This window comes from Panicum hallii, chromosome 5, assembly GCF_002211085.1.
Source record: "Panicum hallii strain FIL2 chromosome 5, PHallii_v3.1, whole genome shotgun sequence".
Lineage (NCBI taxonomy): Eukaryota > Viridiplantae > Streptophyta > Magnoliopsida > Poales > Poaceae > Panicum > Panicum hallii.
In genome coordinates this window covers 47,167,974-47,188,688 of record NC_038046.1, presented here as the reverse complement: position 1 = coordinate 47,188,688, position 20,715 = coordinate 47,167,974, and the positions used below count along the sequence as shown (strand labels likewise).

The 20,715-nt window shown below is 46.9% G+C and overlaps 2 protein-coding genes and 1 pseudogene across 3 annotated transcripts; all 3 read right to left on the bottom strand.

Moving 5' to 3' along the window:
* Positions 1 to 184: 184 nt before the first annotated feature.
* On the bottom strand, positions 185 to 4,371 carry LOC112895097 (solute carrier family 25 member 44-like). 2 transcript variants are annotated; one of them, XR_003229136.1, is made up of 7 exons: positions 3,999 to 4,371; positions 2,618 to 2,999; positions 1,981 to 2,177; positions 1,750 to 1,891; positions 1,044 to 1,177; positions 722 to 881; positions 185 to 636 (listed from the first exon to the last, which is right to left on the bottom strand). XR_003229136.1 is itself a non-coding variant. In XM_025962976.1 (6 exons), exons 1-6 carry the CDS (start codon positions 4,079 to 4,081, stop codon positions 611 to 613), a joined length of 990 nt encoding a protein of 329 aa, XP_025818761.1. In that variant the 5' UTR covers positions 4,082 to 4,369; the 3' UTR covers positions 185 to 610. The 2 variants fall into 2 exon arrangements, 1 of the variants encoding a protein (XP_025818761.1); XM_025962976.1 differs by lacking the exon at positions 1,044 to 1,177 and having other exon boundaries at positions 3,999 to 4,369.
* A 1,380-nt stretch (positions 4,372 to 5,751) lies between these two features.
* On the bottom strand, positions 5,752 to 6,739 carry LOC112892677. Its single transcript, XM_025959809.1, has 2 exons — positions 6,728 to 6,739; positions 5,752 to 6,340 (listed from the first exon to the last, which is right to left on the bottom strand). The coding sequence occupies exons 1-2, from the start codon at positions 6,737 to 6,739 to the stop codon at positions 5,813 to 5,815; spliced, it is 540 nt and encodes a 179-aa protein (XP_025815594.1). The 3' UTR covers positions 5,752 to 5,812.
* Positions 6,740 to 7,016: 277 nt separating this feature from the next.
* LOC112892676 lies at positions 7,017 to 7,727 on the bottom strand (annotated as a pseudogene).
* Between the last annotated feature and the right edge of the window lie 12,988 nt (positions 7,728 to 20,715).

The following is a 20,715-nucleotide window of genomic DNA, read 5'->3' as shown; positions in this document are numbered from 1 at the left end:
CGAGGGGTACGGTAAGCCTAATCTTGATGAGAAAGAATTTTAATTGTTTTAACTTTTATAGTATAGATGGATTCATTAAAGGTGAAAAAACACAGTCGAGCATTCAAATAATGAACTTGCAAGTGGTAACCCTCTTGCTGGTTTTGTCATTCAAGCACAGAAACACCAGAATAAGATACACATATAATGAACAATCTTGGTAGATTCCTAGCAGGACGTAGGTAGCCGGACACCTACAAGTGGAGAACTCGTCACTGAACAAAAAGGATGCTACGTTGCCAAAATTTTGCTGAACCATTTAACAGATACAGCCAAAAAGCTGCCCCATTAGCCAGAACAAGCCTATGGCCTATGGGCCTGTTCCCATTACACGCTAGAGGCTGGCTACAACATCCTGAAAGGAGGGACTTTTAGCCTTTAGCACACATATATACATCGCAAGTCTCATACAGAAGCATGTTATGCAACTAATGAACTAAGTGGCAAATCTGCATCCTACTCGATCGTAATATTTGCCAACACTTTTTGTGCAGCAACTCATTAGATAGCCTGTATTGGTAAAGATGATCTTGAACTAATCACCTCTGTTGGGAAATAAGTCAAAAAAGTATTATTCCGACTTTACCGAGAGCCTCTCTGCAGGTTTGGAATATTTAAAAAAGAGTTAATAACCTTCAGACTCAATCTACAGGTAGTGATATTTACTAAAAAATTGGCTTACTTATGAGCTCGTAAGTCACGATCATTGATGTGCCCCAGAGAGACATGTTAAGAAACCTTGGTCCAAAACCTCTATAAAAACCCCTCCAGCCATCTTCGTCTAGCAGCAGCCTGGTTGTTTTCATGACAGATGGCCTGCCACTACCGTAGTTGTCCATAACCTGAAACCAGATGCAGATATTATCACTTGATGGAATTCTCACAAGTATGACACATGATAATAAAGTAGGTATTTTAGCTGTGACAACACTTAGTTTCAGGAACATATCCTATCCTAGCAAAGGAGGTACTCTAAACATCCAACTGAAAGACAACCTGCATACCTAAGGTATGATATGATCGTCCGAGTACTGTTAACATTGTCTGCTAGCACCGGCAACAACAGAAATGTTGCAGTGCCAACCTTGAAATGTCATACTGATGTATAGGAGGGCAGTTGCAAAACTGAGGCAATGGCCTGGACAGAGGAACAATAAGCTAAAAACACAATCAAATTCACCTAAGTTAAGAGCTAAAAACACGATCTCAAATGCTACCTAGAATAACAGAGATTTTGTCCTACTCCAACCTAAATCGAGTTCGTATAGTAAAGCTACCCATATTTCACAAGTCAGGAAAAACAGCACTGTATCCATGTTACTCCAACACTTTACATACAGGCACTAGGTCCACAGCCCTTTCAAACTCTATCCTGCACCTTCCGGTTACAACCCACAAGTCTATCCTCTGTTGCACAATCATGACCACCAAAAGGGGTTGCAAGCATAATTTTGCTACCTTTTGTGATATGTAAACTTAAAATTATCAGGAAGAACCACAGCTAAGAAACTGTGGTCTTATGACACTCAGGAAATGAATCAACTTTCTAGTCCAAAAATCTTGTCTAATAAAGAAGATATTACCAAACAGTTGGGATGCTTGGTAAGAAATAGCAGAACGTGCTATCACAAAGAAAACATGATAAATGCCGCAGAAAAGTACACTCTGCAAAGATGCATAACCACAAGTTCAGAGAACAAATAAACTTACTTGAAGACGAGTTTTGATGGTATCTATTGGTGTGGTAATAATCGACGAGCAAGCACCAGCGATTGTTCCTGCTGTCGCTTGGACAGCAACAAGCTCTGACTGAGATGGTTTTGTTTGCGAGTCATTTCCATAACCCAAGCTCCTATTTTAGGATTGCAAGAATATTGATCAAGCATGACTCGAATACATTTGTGGACAAGAAGCAATAAATGTTAGATAAAACAGACACACCTCCAGATAGCATGTTGAGCACCACCATATGCACTCCACCAAAGGGCAGAAGCTGGAGATTGAGTCAACATCGTGATTCCAAAACCTCGGTAAAGCCCCCGGATCCCTTCCATCCTGACAACCTTGTTTATCACATCAAATGGGCCTCTATATGTTGCCATACCTGGCAATCCTTGAACCATGAGCCTTTGGCAAATCTGTAAGTTCAGAGATATGAAAGAGCATTATGTAAATTAGATAGCACAATAAGGATACCATGCAGAAAAATGCTGTTGCATACGCTTGTTGAGAGAAACTATAATGCTGTCTAATAAAATGGGCCTAAACGGATAAACTGGTCCCGAAGTAGATATAGTAATCTAGGAACTTCATGACACGGCATAATGATCAGGTTGTGACGTGATGTGTAACTAACGTTGTGTTTCTTAAACTTTGTTATCTGAGGAGAAAAAACAGTTCACAGGGTTTCAAGCAATTGCAGCATGAGCAATTTATGCTGTTATACTTCCTCCTTTGGAAGCAAACATATTAGCATACTAAAAACTTGTTAACATTGATGTTAGCTATTTAATTCAAAGGCACCAAGCACGACAGGTGGACTTATAAGCATATAGAGCTAGGAAGAAAGAATGCTCACCACATCTAGAGGCACAAAATATGAGCTTGAACAGATACTCGACGCTAGGCCTCCCACGCCGTTTGCTAAAGCAATTTTTGATGCCTCTGACATATCAAACCGTTCTGAGTATTTAAAGGTCATTTCTTTGGAGACCTCCAGCGATGTTAGAGCCAGTACTCGCCCAGGTAGAGCTCCAACTGCAGAGGTGCCGAAGCCTCTGAAAACACCAGGGATGCCATCGCTTCTCAATATCCTCCTAAAAACAGCAAATCCAGACATGTGTGCAATCCCTCCTTCAGCAACCTGCATCCTAGTCTTCACAACAGCTGTTGGGTGCAGAGCACCTTGCTGGGCAGTAAACAGGATTGCCCCGATGACATGAAACCTTGTCTTGTCCAACCTTCAGTGTGATACAAAAGATAGCTAAATCAGTTCCAAGAGTATGAGAACAAGGATAGTCACTTTATTATAGATCTTATGCGTATAATTTACACAAATTGCCAGAGTGAAGGCATGGTCTTTTTCCAATATAAAATCACTGTCCCTTACATCACGGATAAAAGAAAATTGCAAGAAGCAATCTCAGTGCTAAATTATGATTGTTTAAGGAACATGAAATTTATGAGCCTACAATCATACACACCCATTACGCTATATGAACTTCGCCATATCAATAATTTCTACAAAAATCTGTACATGCACGTCACCATAAATCATGCACACATACCAGTATTACAAGCAGATATAAAACTGACACAATTGAGTACAGATATAAATAACTCTGTATGAATCCATATAAGTTCGAAAATTAAGGCCTCCTGAATGACGCTTAAGATGTGACACTGCTGTATAGTCAGTCGATCATAAGTATTCGTGTATATTACAAGCCAAGAACTTGGTTTCCTTCGGTGCTCAAGTATGCACGGATTTCGCTAGCGCAAAACTTCCATACCAGCTGACCAGACTGCCTACTCGCACTAATTTTTCATGACGATAATTAGAATGACTACACTTAAATAGCAGCCGCCGACTCCCACAAGTGAATGGCACCGCAAATCTCCCCTATTCGTTAAGTGTATCTGAGCAAAGCTTGCGGCTTACTGGAAGACCTAGTTTCGGTTCCCCGTCCAAATCCACCGCGGCTATCTCGTGATCCTCTAACGCGCCCCCAGCCAAAGATGCACACAAAAAGGGCTAGGAAAAAAATCCAATGCGCCCGTGAATCGGGTTTCTCGAACCAACCCGCACCCCCACCGATTCCCAATTTCTCATCCTACCCCCGTGCGCGCACTGAGGAGGGGAACATCCGGACATCCACCCCGTACGGTAGGATAGGAAGAAAAGATTCCTCTAAATTGTAACACTCCTATTACTGAACAAGGGGGGCTCGCGCGCGTACCTCTCCCAGTTGATGTTGGCCTCCGCGAGCGCGAGCCCGGCCGCGGACGCCTCCGAGGTATCCGCCGCCGCCGCCGCCGCCATGGACCCGCCCCCACGCCTACACACACAACAGGCGCCGCTCCGCGGGAGGAACAACAAATAGAGGAGATACCGCGGCGCGGCTGGCCTTCCTCACTGCCGTGCGCGTTTCCGGTGCGCGGCCGGAGCGGTGTCGGCCGCCGATGCGGGCGAATATGCGCACGGGGGCAAAGGAGGCAGGGCACCGGCCGCGGCGGAGGAAGGAGGAAGGAGGGAGCGAGTTTGTTTGGGTGCGCCGCGCCACCTCAAGTCATTTTAGGGGTTTGGACGGAAGTTTCCAGCACGGTCGGGGTCGGCACCCCGCGGAGCGCGCTGCCGGGCCTGCCCGCTCGGCCGGCCCCGCCTCGCTGACCCGCGGGGCCGGGAGGGGGCGCGGGCCGCGGTGGGGCCGGGCAGTCGGCGTGGGGGTGGGGCCGGGCGGAGGGTGTGGTGGGCGCTCCTCGCCTCTCCTGCTTTCATGGGAGGAGTCGTGTGGGCTGGTGGGGACTGGGAGCCGAGGATGCTCCGTGTGAGGCGCGGCGGGGGCACGTGTCCGGCGACCATTGAGCCTTGCTGTCAGCCTCCGCCTCGTGGGTCAAGAAAAGGTGCTACGTGGGCAACCTTGTTTATTTTTTATGTTGTGTCAGGGTGTGAGTGGCTTGAAAGGGACTAGTACTGCACTACAATCCTAGCGGTTGTTTACGTGCATGGAATATTTTGATACCAATTAAATAAATTAATTATAAAACTGTATAAATCTAAATTTATTCATAAGATAAATCTATTAAATCTAATTAATCTATAGTTAACACATATTTACTGTACTAATCATGAACTAACGACATGTACAACAGCTGTTATCTATTTAACACACACAGCTAAGTAGACAATGTAAAATTATCTCTTTAGTTGTCTGTATGATATTAAATACATACTCTAGTTGGTGTTATTTTGTATAGGAGCACGCGCCAGAGCGGTAGACGAGATAGTAGACAGCAACATACTCTTTTCTCATTTAATAATGACCACATTAGCTTATTTTGCTTACATGGATTCATATAGACGGCTATTGTCTAACCGTTGCACGTTCTCTAACTAGGCTTAATAGATTCGTCTCACGAAAAAGCCTAGAATTTTGAAATTTATTTTATCATTAATCTATGTTTAATACTTCTAATTAGCATCCAAATAACCAATGTGATGGGACTTTAAAATAAGTCTTAGGAAAATCAAACACCCCCTCACTCGCACACCTGGATCACGTGACGCGCTGAAGCGAACGGCACGTGCTTCACATTAACAATTGTTCAAGCCTTTTAGGTAGTGTTTGGTTGAGGAGCGAAGTGGAACGGAACGGCTCCGTCCTAGATTCTAGGAACGGAGCCTCTCTGTCCCGTGTTCGGAAAACTGGAACGGAGCGGCTCTGTTTTTTGTTTGGTTGCGGAGTGAACTGGAACACAGCGGCTCCATCCTGTGTTTGGTTGATAAGTCAAGTGAAGTAGAAAATAATCACATTCTCATATCTTAGCTAAATAATCAATCAAAAAATACTAATGACATCGTAACATCATAACATATAATCCAAAGATTACAGCTCCTTAAGATCCATCATAACATAACATATAGAATAAACCAAAAGTCATTATGACATGCATATAATCCAAAGTTCCTTGTTCATGGATACAATAAAAAGCATGACATACAAGTTCATGTCACCCAAAATAAAGTCTTGCTATCATTTGCTAATTAGTAAGCCTACATATTAGCATTAATGAACTCAGTAACCATAGAGAGCTTGTACAACAACGGCGCATCCACAAAGCCATGTGCAATATTAGGATGGTTCAACAAATAAGAATAGTACTTAGCCTTGTGCTCAAGCTCAAAACCAGGAAGGCTATCCAAAGCTTCAAACAAAACCGGTGGCAAAGCTTTCTTTGATGCTGCATCTCGTATAGCACTAGCTATGGTTTGAGTACCACGATCAAAGGCTTGAACCAAAGGATCAGCTCCATTGTCATCCTTCTTAGCTCTCTTGGAGGGCCTATTGCCCGAAGCCGCCGTGTCATCTTTGTCAATAGTAGCACTAGATGGTGTCCCAACATTCATCTCATCCTTTTGTGTATCCTCTTCAACATCTACAGCAAGAGGTTCACTTGAGGTCTTCACAAATTGCCCTGTTGCAACACTATCACCAAAGATTGTAGCTAGATTGCCATAGTATGGAAGAGACTTGTTTATGTACTCATCATCACCCTTGTTTCTCTCCTTTCCGTTCTCATCCTAACATAGGACAAGGTAATTAGTACCTACAGGACAGCAATAATAACAAAAGAAAATATACAAGTACAACAAAGTTATTATCTTAAAATGACTTGTGTACATCTCATGATCATAATGGATGATAAAGTTCTCTTCATCCCAAACAGCACCACTCTTGCTCCTAAGTTGATTGATCCTAGTGTACTTTTTCTTCAATGTTTTCAAGTGGTTGGAAATATGTTCATGTGTTTTATTGATCTTAAAATGATCATTCAAAGTCTTAGCACAAGCATTGAGATGAACTCTCTTGAAACCACTTGATGTTTTGGAACCATTAGCTACAAGATTAGCAACAAAAGTTTGCACAAAAGTGGACTGACTTGTTGTCCAAATAGTGCCACCTTTTACCTCTCCCTCCATTGTATCAAGCTTTAAATGAAAGAAAAGTAAACTAAATTTCAGCAACATAAATAGTACAAAGTAAATCTGATTTCATCATTAAATGAAACAAAAGATACATAGGTTCATAGAAAAAATACATAGGTTCATGGAAACAAAAGTTACATAGACTCGTACGAATAAAAGGGTACATAGGTTCATAGAAACAAAACATACATAGTCTCGTACAAATAAAAGGGTACATAGGTTCATAGAAACAAAAGATATATATACTCATACAAATAAAAAGATACATAACTCATAAAGTATTGGAATAATATTGCTGACGGTCTTCCCACATGGCATTAGCAAGTTCTTGTCTAAAATTAACCATGAAGGCATGTTCCGTTGCTTGTCCATGTGTTGATGTTTGATGGGTAATACTAGGAAGGTCATCATTTTCAGATATAATCAAATCATCACCGTCATCTTCAATGACCCAATTATGGATAAAGCAAGCAGCAGCAACAACTTCTACTTGGGTAGGGAAGGGAAAAATGGTATTGCATCATCAAGAATTTTGAATCGCCTCTTCAAAGAACCAAATGCACGCTCTACTGTAACCCTAAGAGATGAGTGCCTAAGGTTGAACAATTCTTTCTCATTTTGTACGGGGTTGCTGCCCACTCATTCAAGTGGTACCTCACACCGCGATAAGGAGGCAGAAAACCCAGTTTGGCTCCATATCCGGCATCAACTAGGTGGAACTTGCCTATCATATAAGGATATGTATGTGAGGTACACTAGTCATTATATATATTGGGTTAGTATAAATGAGCTACTCAAATTTTATTGTACCTTCGAGGACATGAAGACCATTTGGGCATTCTAAAGCATCTTGTAAAATTGAGGCATCATGGGCTGTTCCCTCCCAACCAGCTATAACAAATGTGAATCGTAGATCAAAGTCTACGCCTGCCATTACATTTTGCATAGTGTAACTCTTCCTACCACGAAATGCAGCCTCCATTTTCTTAGGAACAGACGCTCGAATATGTGTGCCATTAATAGCCCCAATACAATCCTATTTTAGCATTACAATGAGAATGTGTAAGGCCTCAAAAGTCTACCTAGAATCAATAAAATTTGTGCAAACACTACCCCCATCGTGGGTTCCCTTGAATTTTAGATGGTGTCGCCGATGATGGTGGCTTAATGAAGTCGTTGCGTAGCTCTCCAATTGCATGAAGCAGTTTATTGAAGTACCGACTAATGGTTTCCCCGAACCTACCAAAATTACTGACAACTACCCTATTCCTAACATTGTGGCCAATTGTGTGTAAAAACATAGCAACTTGCTGCTCAACACATATGTGTGTAGTGTCTTCTAATAAACCTCTATCCCTAAAAAGTTTACAAAAGCGAAAGAACGATGCTCTATTAAGCCTAAGCATATTGACACAAGTAACATTATTCTTCCAAATTTTGTCATTAAGGTACTCAAACCTTCTCCTATCCCTCTCATCAATTGGAGCATATCTAATTTGTCCTACGGGTGTATGACCGTGGTGTTTTCTTTTTCTACTTTTAATAACCATTGCCATCATCGAAAGCAACACATGAGCAGCAGCTATAAAGACAAGAAGCTGATCGTCCTCATCCATCTATATATTATTAGACAAAAAAGAAAAAAATACCAATTCACAACACATGAAGATAATATAATCCATTGTTAATGTAGAGGTATGTTCATGTTAGAAGTATACCTTAGCTGCAGTTGTTCCTGACTCTTCCTATTGCTCTGCCAATCTGATTTCCCTATTCAAAATAAAAGACATGAATTAGTTGCTAATCAATAAAGACTTAAGAATGAGGAAGAAGGCCGGCCATGGCGCAGGGAGAAGGAGAAGGCCGGCCATGGCGTAGGGGAGGAGGAGGAGGCCGGGCTGCGTGCAGGGGAGGAGGAGGACGCCGGCCATGGCGCAGGAAGGAGGAGGAGGCTGGGTGCAGGGGAGGAGCAAGAGGCGGGCCATGGTGCAGGGGAGGAGGAGGAGGCTGGGCTGGGCACAGGGGAGGAGGAGGACGCCGGCCATGGCGAAGGGAGGAGGAGGAGGCCGGCCATGGCGGTGCAGGTCGGCCGAGCTACGCACAGGGATGAGGAGGCCAGCCATGGCTGCGCGTGCGCAGGGGCGGAGGAGGCCGGCCATGGCCAGGGGAGGAGGAGGGGAGGAGGAGGCGGTGCGGGTTGGCTGGGCACCATGTGAGTACGGGAGGGAGAACGAACCTGTGCACAGAGATGGGAGAGCGAGGCAGGAGCGAGTCCGGAGCGGAGCGGCTCTGTCCGCCCGATTTTTTGGAGCGGGCTCGTTCGGCATCTGACGGGAATATTTATTGTCGGGAGCCGCTCTGCTCCATAAGTCCGGCAACCAAACATCTGCAAAAGTAGGATGGAATGGCTCCGTTCTACTTTGCTCTCCAACCAAACGCACCCTTAGACCACGTGGACCGTGGGCGACCTTTGATGTCTATAGATGATGTTTATGATGCCACATAAGTAAGACATCTCGTTTAAACTATAGTCTACAACCTCTGATTTCAAATTTATTCTCCCTCCTCTGATTTTCTTCACCTATCATATTTGTTCTCCATCTATCACGAAGATACTATCCTCTCCAAATGCAAACTTAATAGTGTCTAGTGTATTGGATTTCATATTGCAATCGAGTCTTGCATGAGATCTGATTTTTCTCATCTCTCTTCTTTCTCTTATTTATTATTATGCCACGTAAGCTAAAAGTCATATATGGTAATATAATTAATGCTATGGACATCATCTTACATGAAGGGTCGGGAATGCCTTTATTTTCTAATGGTAAATCTTTTTAACAGCCTAGTCCCTTCTAGGTTCATGTCGTTGGATTATAGTTGATACAGACTTTAGTTCATGTACAGAGTAGTAATTATTGTATGTTAAGTGTCATGGTCTGCAGCCCGTTGTTATAATTGGTATATATTTTGCACTTGATGCTACTATTTAAGTAGGATATTATTTTTGGTGTGGAAATGGAACTATTTTTTTATTATATTTAGTGTTTTTGGTTATAGTATTTTTTTTATCATTTATTTTACAAATTTTTTGTGTAGCAAAGCTTTAGGTTTTGAAATTTTGAGCAATTTTTATTCAAAACTTTTTGACGTAAAGATGTTTCAGTGTCCGAATCGTCAAAACTTTTTGACACAAAGATGTTTAGGTAGAATGGATCTTACGTAAGTATTTATGCGGATGAATTGTAAAAGCGTATGAATTTAAAATTATACTATATATAATAAAGTTGTAGGTTTTGAATTCTGAGCAGCTTTTGTATTTAATATTTTATAATTTGAAGTGTCCATATTGTAGGTACAACGGATCGCATGCAAGCATTTGTACAAATGAATTGCGAAAGCGTATTGAATTTTAAAATATGCTCTATAATTAAGTTTTAGTTTTTGATTTTTTTCAAATTATATATTGAACAAATTTTGATTTCAACGTATTTTGGTCTTCAAATTGTACGTATAATGTTGTTCGTGTAGAAGTAACGGATGGAACGGGTTGTGGTTTGATTTAATTAAAATCCGAGGGTTTTTATTAAAAAATTCACGAGAGAGGATTAGGATGGCGGTTGATTATATGAAAATGTAGGGTTTTCTTTGCTAATTTTCTTGAACCGGGAAGGTTGGGCTGCTGGTTGATTTTGAGAAAAGTTATGATTTTATTTGAAAAATTACCAGAGAGAGGAGTCCGGACTACAAGTTAATTTCTCTAAAATCTAAGGGCTTTTTTCAAAATGATCGAAACTCACACGACCTAGGTTTTCCGCCCGGCCGTTGTTGCCGGCGACATGGCCACGCTCCCTTGCCTTCTTTTAGTGCATAAATCATATATAGAGATGTGAACTTATAATGTGCCTATATTTGTATTATGTTTCAAAAATAAAAGTTGTAACCTAGAAATCTTAAATTTCAAATTTAAATAGTTAGTGTCGGTGTTTAACCGGCTGCCCACCGAGGGGTATACCCAAGGTAGTAGATTTTGGGTGAGGGAACGCCGAGATCAGGAACTCGAAAGTACAAAGAACACAAATCTTAGACAAGTTCGGGCCGCTAGGTGCGTAATACCCTATGTCCTGTAGTAGTTTGTATTGCCTTAGGTGTAGAATGATCCAAAGATCACGTTTTGAGAGGGGTCCCTGTCCTTCCTTATATATCTGAGAGGCCAGGGTTACAAAGATACTAACCAACACCAGCCAGGGAATCGTACCAGAGCATATCTCGAGTAGATTCCCTCTATACCAGTTAGCTCTATCTCCTACTTAAACGGGATAAATAAGAGATAAATGAGATAAATAAGAGATAAGATGGACTTAATCTCTTTAACTACGCTATGTACACAGCCCCGTTGCCCCGGGTCTGACAAGCCCCCGAGCTCTTCGTAGCTGAGTACTGCAGGCTTATCGAGTACTTTTCGAAGCAGTCTTCGACTTCTTTTGAAGCTTCATCTTGACGTCCGTCTTCGAGTATTTGCTTGGCTGCATCAAAGCTACGAGGTGCTCATGCCCCGAATTATATTTTTAATATGGTGTGCGATTTGGAAAAATCGCACTCCATATGGAGTAGCCTCGAGCCTTAGGTTGCATCGGAGAATCAGGCTGAGGGTCCCATTAGTCTGTAATCCTTCTTATCCTTCAAAGAAATTTAAAAAATAAGTAGTCGATGCCACGTATCCCACAGCCCCCGAGCCTTGAATCCAAATCCCACAAAATTGGAGATAAGGATCCGAAAACCGTGGCATGCAGGTTAAAAAATGACAACTTGAGAAATTACCAAAATGATGATTCAAATGATGAAAATTAGATCACGAATTCGAAAAATCCCTTTTTTCGGGCTAGTCAGCCCTGAAAAAATGATTAATCGAATATTTAATCCAAACAGTCCACCAAATGACCCCTCAACTTCGGAATATTCTCAAAAGCGACTCTTGAACTTCAAAACAGTAACTTTCCCCACCCCGCTGGTTATTTAACCCAGCAGCAACAGTGAAAAAAAACTGTGCTTCCAATCTGCATTTCGCCAATAGCCACAAAAATCCCCAATCAGAGCCACGTACCGCCGCCGTCCCCCCAAAGAAATCCCCCAACCCCGATCTCCCCGCCCCTCTCCCCGCAGCCCCCGAGCATCTCGTGGCAAGCGAATTGGAGATGGCGCCCAAGAAGTCAGAGATGGAAGGGAAGAAGAAGGAGGCGCAGCCGTCGACCGGGGAGTGCACATACAGTAAGTGTTCCCTCACCGATCTGAATAGGCTAGTTTCCGAGGGGTTGCTACAAGAGAAGAGTCTGGTTAACTGGCGCCCCTCTTTCCGTGAACCTTCCCCTATGAAAAATGTTGACGAAATCATCACATTTTACCATTTTGCCGAACGGGGATTGGCCCTCCCCACTTGTTCTTTCTTTCGTGGCCTTCTTTATTATTACGGGCTTGAGCTCCATCACCTCAACCCGAATTCCATTTGCCATATTTCCATTTTTATCCATTTTTGTGAAGCCTTTCTCGGAATCGAACCCCACTGGGATCTTTTCCGCTTCCTCTTCCGCATCAAACCCCAGCCTACTTCGAATAAACTTTCTGTTGTGGGGGGCGCCGGCATTCAACTGTGTCAGCAGGCCGGCGAAAGATACTCTCATACAAATTCCCCTCCAACCTTCCCGGTTGGAAAAACCATTGGTTCTATTCTGAAAATCATGCCCCCCCGGCTACCCGAAAAAACAAATAACCCACCTGTGGTGAGGCCGAAGTGGAATCTCGAACCGTCCGGGGGAAACATGGATCAAGTCGAGGAGCTGTTAGTCCTCATAGAGGCACACAAGATGACGAGGGTGACTGGTGCTTCCGTCATGTTTTCTTTCTTCAAACGCCGAGTCCAACCGATCCTACAGCGCCACCGACTTGGATTCGAGTACACAGGCTCTGAAGATCCATCTCGCATGTGCATAGAGGAGCTGTCAGATGACGCCGCCCTCCTCCGAGTCAGGCGAGTGCTGGTGGACGTGGACGCCGTGCCGTATGTGCCGGAACTATACACCGCACGGAAACCACCCAAACCTGTAAGTACTCGACTACTTTTTGTCGAAATCTACCTCTGTTACGCCATCGCTGACAGAGGACCTTCTGCAGGGACACACTGAACTGTACCGCAGCTACCCGCCACGATCTGATATCCCCCGGCCGGACCACCTCCTCCCCAGCGCCGCTGTAGAGGCCAAAAGGGCTCGCATAGCTGCAGCTCAGCGCAGCAGCGGGTCCACAGAGGACGTGAGCCCTCAGGTAGAGGAAGAAGCTGAAGGAGAGGCGTGACGAGATAGCCCCTCCGAGCCAGTCATGGAGTTGGCCGGCGCTTTGCCACCGGTGCCGCAGGGTTGTCGGGTAGTGCGGAAGCGGAAGGTGCAAGAAATTGAATCTTCCGGGTACCTGTTGTTGCCTTACTGTATTGTTATATGTTGATATTGTGTCGTGCTTACAGTGTCCTCCTGTAGTCCTTCCGCCTCCTCCTCCCGGGCCGAGCCGGAAGAAGAGGAAACAGCTCCATCGGCCGCCGCAGCCGTCACCATCGCCGTGGCGGGGACCGCACCATTAGCTGGTGAAACCTCGCCGTCCGCAACGGAAACGTCGCGACAGGCTGTGCGGTTGAAAAGGGCCATCAAGAAGAAGTCTACACTGTAAGTTTGCCTCTGGTTGCACAATAAATTTTCTGATCTGTCGACTTGTGTGTTGTCTGACTTCGACTGCATTAGAGCTGCAAGCACCACGGACCTCCAACTGACGCCGGCCTCGACTACCCCAGCCCCTGGGTCTTCGGCCCAAGAAGGATCTTCAGGCGCGGGGCCAGTCACGGCAGCTTCGGCCCCCGAGTCGCCGGCCCCCGTAAGGTCGGCACCTACGGAGCCAGCCCCCGGGGCGGGCGCGACGCTGCCTGACTTACCACCCCCCGAGCTCCAACAAGGCGACATCGGAGCTGGTGGCGGGGAACAAGTCGAGGCCCCAGATGCCGCTCCAGCGGATGGCACAGGTAGGCATCCGACCACCCACGGCTAACTGCCGAGATCTAGGCGCGGTATTATGAAAAACACGTGCACTTGTAGGTGCTCAGCCTGCACCCCCTGAAGAAGCTGCCGGGACATCATCGACGCCCGGAGACCAGGACATCATCGACGCCGAACTGGTGGATGACCCAAAGCTGGCAGCCGAGAACATACGGGGCTTCAGGAGAGCTTACAAAGAACTGTATGACTTTACCATGGTGAGTCCCAAGTGCTTCTCTACTTGTATGCGTTGTCGAGTAGTTTTGGCTTGACCTTCTCTTTTATGCAGGATGTGATCGCTGACTCCCGGAGGAAATCAGAAAAACTGCGGGGAGTTGTGAGTGACCACAAAGAACTTGCTGCTCTGAAAAGACGCGTTGACGACGAGAAGACGGAGAACTTGCATCTCGAGAAAGTCAACGCCGAGCTCCAGCGACAACTTGAGGAACAGAAGAAGGCGCTCGAGGCGCTCGAGGTGCAAAGGAACGCACACCAGGAGCAGCTCAAGGAGCAAAAGAAAGCGCACCAAGGTAAGCCATTGCTTCCCTCGAGTACTTGCACTGGACGACTCATCCTGGATTCTGAAAAACTTTCCACCGCAGAACTTAAGAGAGTCTTAATGAGTAAAAAAGAGCTACTTACTGATGTGAAGAACTTGCTCTATCGCCGTACAGATGACATCGAGAGGCTGCAGAAGGTGATCAGCGACACTGAACGACAGTTCGTCGACGGCCTTCTGGGGGGCCGCCCGGGAGCTGGAGGACATGGTGGATCCACCGGAGGAAGGCGGAGCAAACCCTCGGCCCTTGCTAGAGCAGCTCCGCGAGGCCCCAAAGAAAGTATTCACATTCCTCTCCGAGGCTCCTGTCACATGCGTCAGCAACGCCCTCGCGATTGTGAAGTCCTTCCTGCCAAACGCGCAGCTGGAAATATTTGCTCAAGGAATGGCAGCGGACTGCACCGAGGATCAGTTTGACAGATACCTCCTAGAAGCCCAACCTGTATCAGAACTTATAGTTCAAAGTGTAATGCAGGATTAGGGTATTGAAAACAAGTATTTACTTCCTTGTATATATGGTTCCTTTAGCTGTCTCTACTTGTGTGTGTGTGTGCCTTGGCTCAATTGGAATCCAGGCTTACAAGGCTTACAGTACGAAATCATCTAACAGATTAGCCACACCTCGATCGAGCGGGTCTAAACTTGTTAGGAAAGTACACGAGCATCATCGCGGAATCGCCGTGCTTAAGGCAGAAAAACGAGACTACCCCGAGTGCAACGACTCCGGACGGACGGATCGAACTTGTTGGGAGCAAGTGCGGGCATCGCCACGGGTCTGCCGTGCTTTTGGCAGAAATGAAACTACCCTGAGTGCGACCACTCAAGATGTAGTCGAGGTAGCTCTTCATGCGAGCCTTTCCAACATACTGGGTGTAAACCAGTCGAACGGATCGATTTTGTTGGAGTAAATGCGATGGCGAGCGACCATCCAAGGTCACGGCAGAAATCGAGTCGTAGAGAGTAAGTGCGGAGCCGAGGCCTCCGTCAAAACATGGAGTCGAGGAGATATAAATGTGGCAGTTGCCTCCGTAAAATTCACGGCAAGAAGTCGATATATATATAAGTACTGCTCATGACAGTAACCTCCTTGTGTTCATAAAGGAATTTACAACCTGAATCTTGTGGCACATGGCCTCCAAATTGATTCGAGAAAAAGGAGATCGTCTAAGCTCCCGGGGATTCAGCTATCACCGGGTATCTTCTTATGGGTAGAACTTGCGCAGGTTCTGGATGTTCCAGGAGTTCGGAACATCCTGACTCTCGGGACATTGTAGTCGATAGGACCCTGGCCTTGTAACCTGCTTGACAACGAACGGGCCCTCCCACCTTGAGTTGAGCTTGTGTAGGCCGGATTCGTCCTGAATGCGATGAAAGACCAGGTCACCAATACTGAATGACCGCTCCTTCACGTTGCGATCATGATATCGCCGGATCCCCTGCAAGTATCGGGCTGATTGAACAAGAGTGGTGCAGCGAGCCTCTTCAATAGAATCGAGCTCTAACTGCCTCGCCTCATCCGCCTCACCTTCATTGTACATTTCGACCCTTGGGGATTTTCACATGATATCGGCCGGCAAAATAGCTTCAGATCCGTGTACAAGGAAAAAAAGCATTTGGCCTGTGGCTTTGGACGGCTGAGTCCGAAGCCCCCAGATGACATGTGGCAGTTCATGTATCCATTTGCCTCCATTCTTGCTGGTTTCATCATAGAGTCTCTTCTTGAGGCCGTCGATTATCAAACTGTTGGCCCGTTCGACTTGTCCGTTGGCCCTTGGGTGTGCAACAGAGACATATTTAACCTCGATGCATGCATTCTCGTAGAACTCCCAGAACTGGTTGGCCGTGAAATTGGATCCCAAGTCTGTGATGATGGTATTGGGGAAATCGAAGCGGTGCAAGATGTCCGAGATGAAATCAAAAACTCGATCTGACGTGAGCTTGGCTATCGGCTTGTACTCAATCCACTTGGTGAACTTGTCGATAGCTACCAGAACATGAGTGAAACCTCCTGGCGCCGTTGTGAAGGGCCCTATCATGTTGAGGCTCCAACAAGCGAAGGGCCAGGATGGTGGTATGGTGATGAGGCTGTGGGCAGGAACATGAGTCTGCTTGCCGAAGAATTGACAATTTTGGCATCTACGCACGAGATCCTCCGCGTCGGATACTGCAGTGGGCCACCAGAAACCAGCCCTATATGCCTTCCCCACCAGTGTTCTTGAAGTTGCGTGGTTACCGCAAACGCCCTCGTGGATCTCCCGCAAAATGTCACAACCTTCTTCCTTTGTGACGCACTTCATGAGAACACCTGACCGAGCGCCGCGCCGATAAAGCTTGCTGCTGACCAGGACAAAGCCCTTGCTTCTGCGCATGACGCGTGCCGCCTCTGCGCTCCTGGCATCGATTCTGGCTGGTAACTTTTGATCTCGGATGAAGTCGATAAAAGCCTCTCGCCAGTCTTCTTGCAGCCTCTCGATCGGGCTGTTGGGGACCCGCGTCGATGGTTTCCTGCAAACAAGACTTGATGGATGGCTGCTTGAGCTCCTGGACGAAAACTCCTGGTGGGACCTGAGCACGTGTCGACCCCAGCTTGGACAAGGTGTCTGCGCCAACATTGTGCTCTCGTAGCACGTGATGAACCTCCAAGCCGGAAAATTTGTTTTCTAGCTTGCGCACTTCCTGCACGTAGGCCTCCATCGTCTCCTTGTTGCAGTCCCACTCTTTGTTGACTTGCTGCACAACGAGAAGAGAATCGCCGTACACAAGTAGTCGCTTGATCCCTAGTGATATTGCCAAACGAAGCCCGTGAAGCAAGGCTTCATACTCTGCTTCATTGTTGGATACTGCCCACAGGATCTGAAGGACATACTTCAATTGTTCACCTCGTGGAGAAATAAGCAGAACTCCAGCGCCGCCGCCATCGAGCTTGAGGGACCCGTCAAAGTACATGGTCCAGTGCTCTGGCTTATCGACCGGGGTTGGGACCTGATTCTTCCGCCATTCTGCCATGAAGTCGACTAGAGCTTGAGACTTGATTGCAGCGCGTGGCTTGAAGTCGATTGACAAAGCCCCCAGTTCCACTGCCCACTTTGATATACGTCCCGTGGCATCTTGATTATGAAGAATATCCACCAATGGGAAATCCGTAATCACGATGATCTTGTACTCGTCGAAATAATGGCGCAGCTTGCTTGATGCGATTAGAATTGCATATAAAAGCTTTTGAACGGTGGGGTATCGTACCTTGGATTCGGAGAGTACCTCACTGACGAAGTGGACAGGCCTCTGCACTCCAAATGCATGGCCTTCCTCGCCTCGCTCGACTACAATAATACTGCTGACAACATGAGTTGTTGCCGCGATGTAAAGATCTTCCCCCGGCAATGGTGCTGTAAGGATCGGAGGAGACTGAAGGTGATGTTTCGGATCTTGCAGAGCCCGCTCGGCCTCCTCCGTCCATTGGAACTTATCTTGGCATTTCAGGAGCTTGAAGAAGGGTAGTCCTCTCCCCTCGAGTCGGGAGATGAACCTATTCAGGGCTGCCATACAACCTGTTAGCTTCTGCACACCCTTGATTGTGGCCGGAGCCTCCATATCAGTAATGGCTAAAATCTTTACAGGGTTGGGTTCGATGCCCCGATTGCTAACAATGAACCCGAGCAATTTCCCTGAAGGTACTCCAAAAATGCACTTAGTAGGATTGAGTTTCCACCGAAATCTGCGCAGACTGCTAAATGCTTCCTCCAAATCTGCAATCAAGTCGTCGGAATTTCTGGTCTTGATGACCACGTCATCGACGTAGGCCTCGACATTCCGGTGCAGCTGATCCGCGAAGCACATCTGGATCGCACGCTGATATGTTGCTCCTGTATTCTTTAACCCGAAGGACATGGTTTTGTAAGCATATGTCCCGTACGGGGTGATGAATGCAATCTTGACTTGGTCCTCCTCCTTGAGCGCTATCTGATGATATCCTGAATAACAATTAAGAAAACAAAGAAGGACACAACCAGCCGTCGAATCGACAACTTGGTCAATGCGCGGCAGCCCAAAGTGTTCCTTTGGGCAGTGCTTGTTGAGATCAGTGTAGTCGACTCACATTCTCCATTCGTTGTTCTTTTTCTTTACAAGAATGAGATTAGCTACCCACTCTGGATGGATTACTTCTTTAATGAATCCAGCCGCGAGAAGTTTAGCTATCTCCCGTTTGATGGCCTCATGCTTATCGTGCGCAAACCTTCGCAGGCGTTGCTTCTTAGGCACAGCCTTTGGGTGTACATTCAAAGCATGCTCGATCAACTCCCTGGGCACCCCTGGCATATCCGCTGGTTTTCACACGAATATGTCTCGGTTAGCCCGGAGGAAGCTGATGAGCGCGAGTTCCTATTTGTCACCTAAGCCCGCGCCGATGACAGCGGTCCTAGATGAATCTCCCTCCTGGAGCTGGATCGTCTTGAGGGCCACGTCGTCAGTCGACTAGATGCTCGACTTGCTAGCCTTTTTGGAGGGAATCTCCAGCCCGGACTGGGAAAGCTGCTGCGCAGCCGCGAGTACTTCTCCCGAAGCATCTGGCACGCGAGTAGTCGAAGCATACTGGATCGCCTCCTGATTGCAGTCGTATGACTTCTTCAAGTCGCCACGGAGAGTGAGTACTCCACATAGTCCTGCCATCTTGAGAAGCAGATAAACGTAATGCGGCACTGCCATAAACTTGGCGAGTGCCGGACGACCCAGTATTGCATGGTAAGAAGATTCGGAGTTGGCCACTTCGAACTTAATAAACTCAGTGCGGTAGTTCTCCCTCGTGCCGAAGGTGACTGGGAGGACGACCGTACCAAGTGGGTGTGCCGCGTTACCTGGAACGATGCCGTAAAAGGGGACTTGCTGGGAACCAGCATGTCCTTGAAATCCAAGCCCATCTTCCTCAAAGTGCTAACGAAGATGAGGTTGAGCCTGCTTCCGCCATCGATGAGGACCTTGGTAAGCTTGACCTCCGCCACCACGGGATCAAGGACCAAGGGGAACTTTTCGGGTTCTGAAAAGCTCGTCCATTGGTCATCGCGAGAGAACGAGATGGGGACCTCCGACCAACGGAGCGGTCGTGGTACCGCCGGCTCGACGGACATGATCTCCCGGAGGAGCAGCTTCTGGTCCCGCCGAGAGCTAAAATCCTCGTCTCCCCCGAAGATGACGTTGACGACCTTCGAAGCGTCCTGGAACTTCGGTTTGCGCCCTTGGTCGTCGTGGTCGTCATCCTCGGGTTCTTTGTCCGCAGGCTTCTTGTTCTTCTTACCACCACCGGAGTTGCTGAATATCCTCCGAAGGTGGTAGCAGTCAATGGCAGCGTGGTTGGCACCTGGGTGCCATGGGCACTTTTCTGCAGGAGCTTCTCGAACTCCTCTTGCGTTGTCGACTTCTTGCCCCGCGGAGGACAATCGATAGCCACGATGATATCATCTGGCTTTTGTTTCCAGGGCGGACCTAAAAAGTCCTGCTGGCCTTTGTCGTTGCGGTTGTCGTTTGGGCGCCTCAGATTGCTATCTTGACGCTGCGGGAACCACTCCCGCATCTTCTCCTCCTGTTCGGACCAATCGTGCATCATATCACGAAGGCCCGCAACAGTTTTTGGCCTGTTCCGCCCAAAATCCCTGTAGGTGCCTGGGTCGGTGATGCCGTTGTAGAAGCAGTCGATGATGTCGTCCTCCGAAATGTTTGCGATGGTGGCGCGGACGTCGAAGAAGCGGCGTGTGTAGGACCGCAGGAGCTTGTTACGTTCCTACTTACATTGGGCAAGATCGTGACGAGTACCTGCACGAGCGATTGCTCCTTGGAAGTTGTCGATGAAGACCTTCTTGAGGCGCTCCCAGGAGTCGATGGAGTTGCTGCTGAGGCTCTCCAGCAAGGTGAGCAGCGCAGGGTCCAAAGCCATCGGAAAGTAGAAAACTTTGGTGATGTTCGAGCCCCTTGCGACCTCAATGGCCGTGGAGTAACAACGGAGCCACTGCTGAGGGGCCTGCTTGCCGTCGTACTTGGTGATGCCGATCGGCTTGAAGCCCTCAGGGTACTTATAGCTGCTGAATCGCACAGAGAAAGCAGGAAAACGATCACGGCAATCAGTCCCTTCAGTATCGACTTCTTCACGTACCTTACGCCTAGAGGAGATCACCGTCCGCGCATCGCGGCCTTCATTAATGTGCTGGCGTAGGTCTTCTGTAGGAGGCCGATGATTGGCCTGTCGCGGGTTGCCCCCCGAAGGTGGCTGTTGCCTCCCGCCGGGGGCCTGGCTCCCGCGAGCGTTGTTGTTGTTGTGGCTGGGCTGAAGTCGAGGGCGACCGCCAGCCGTT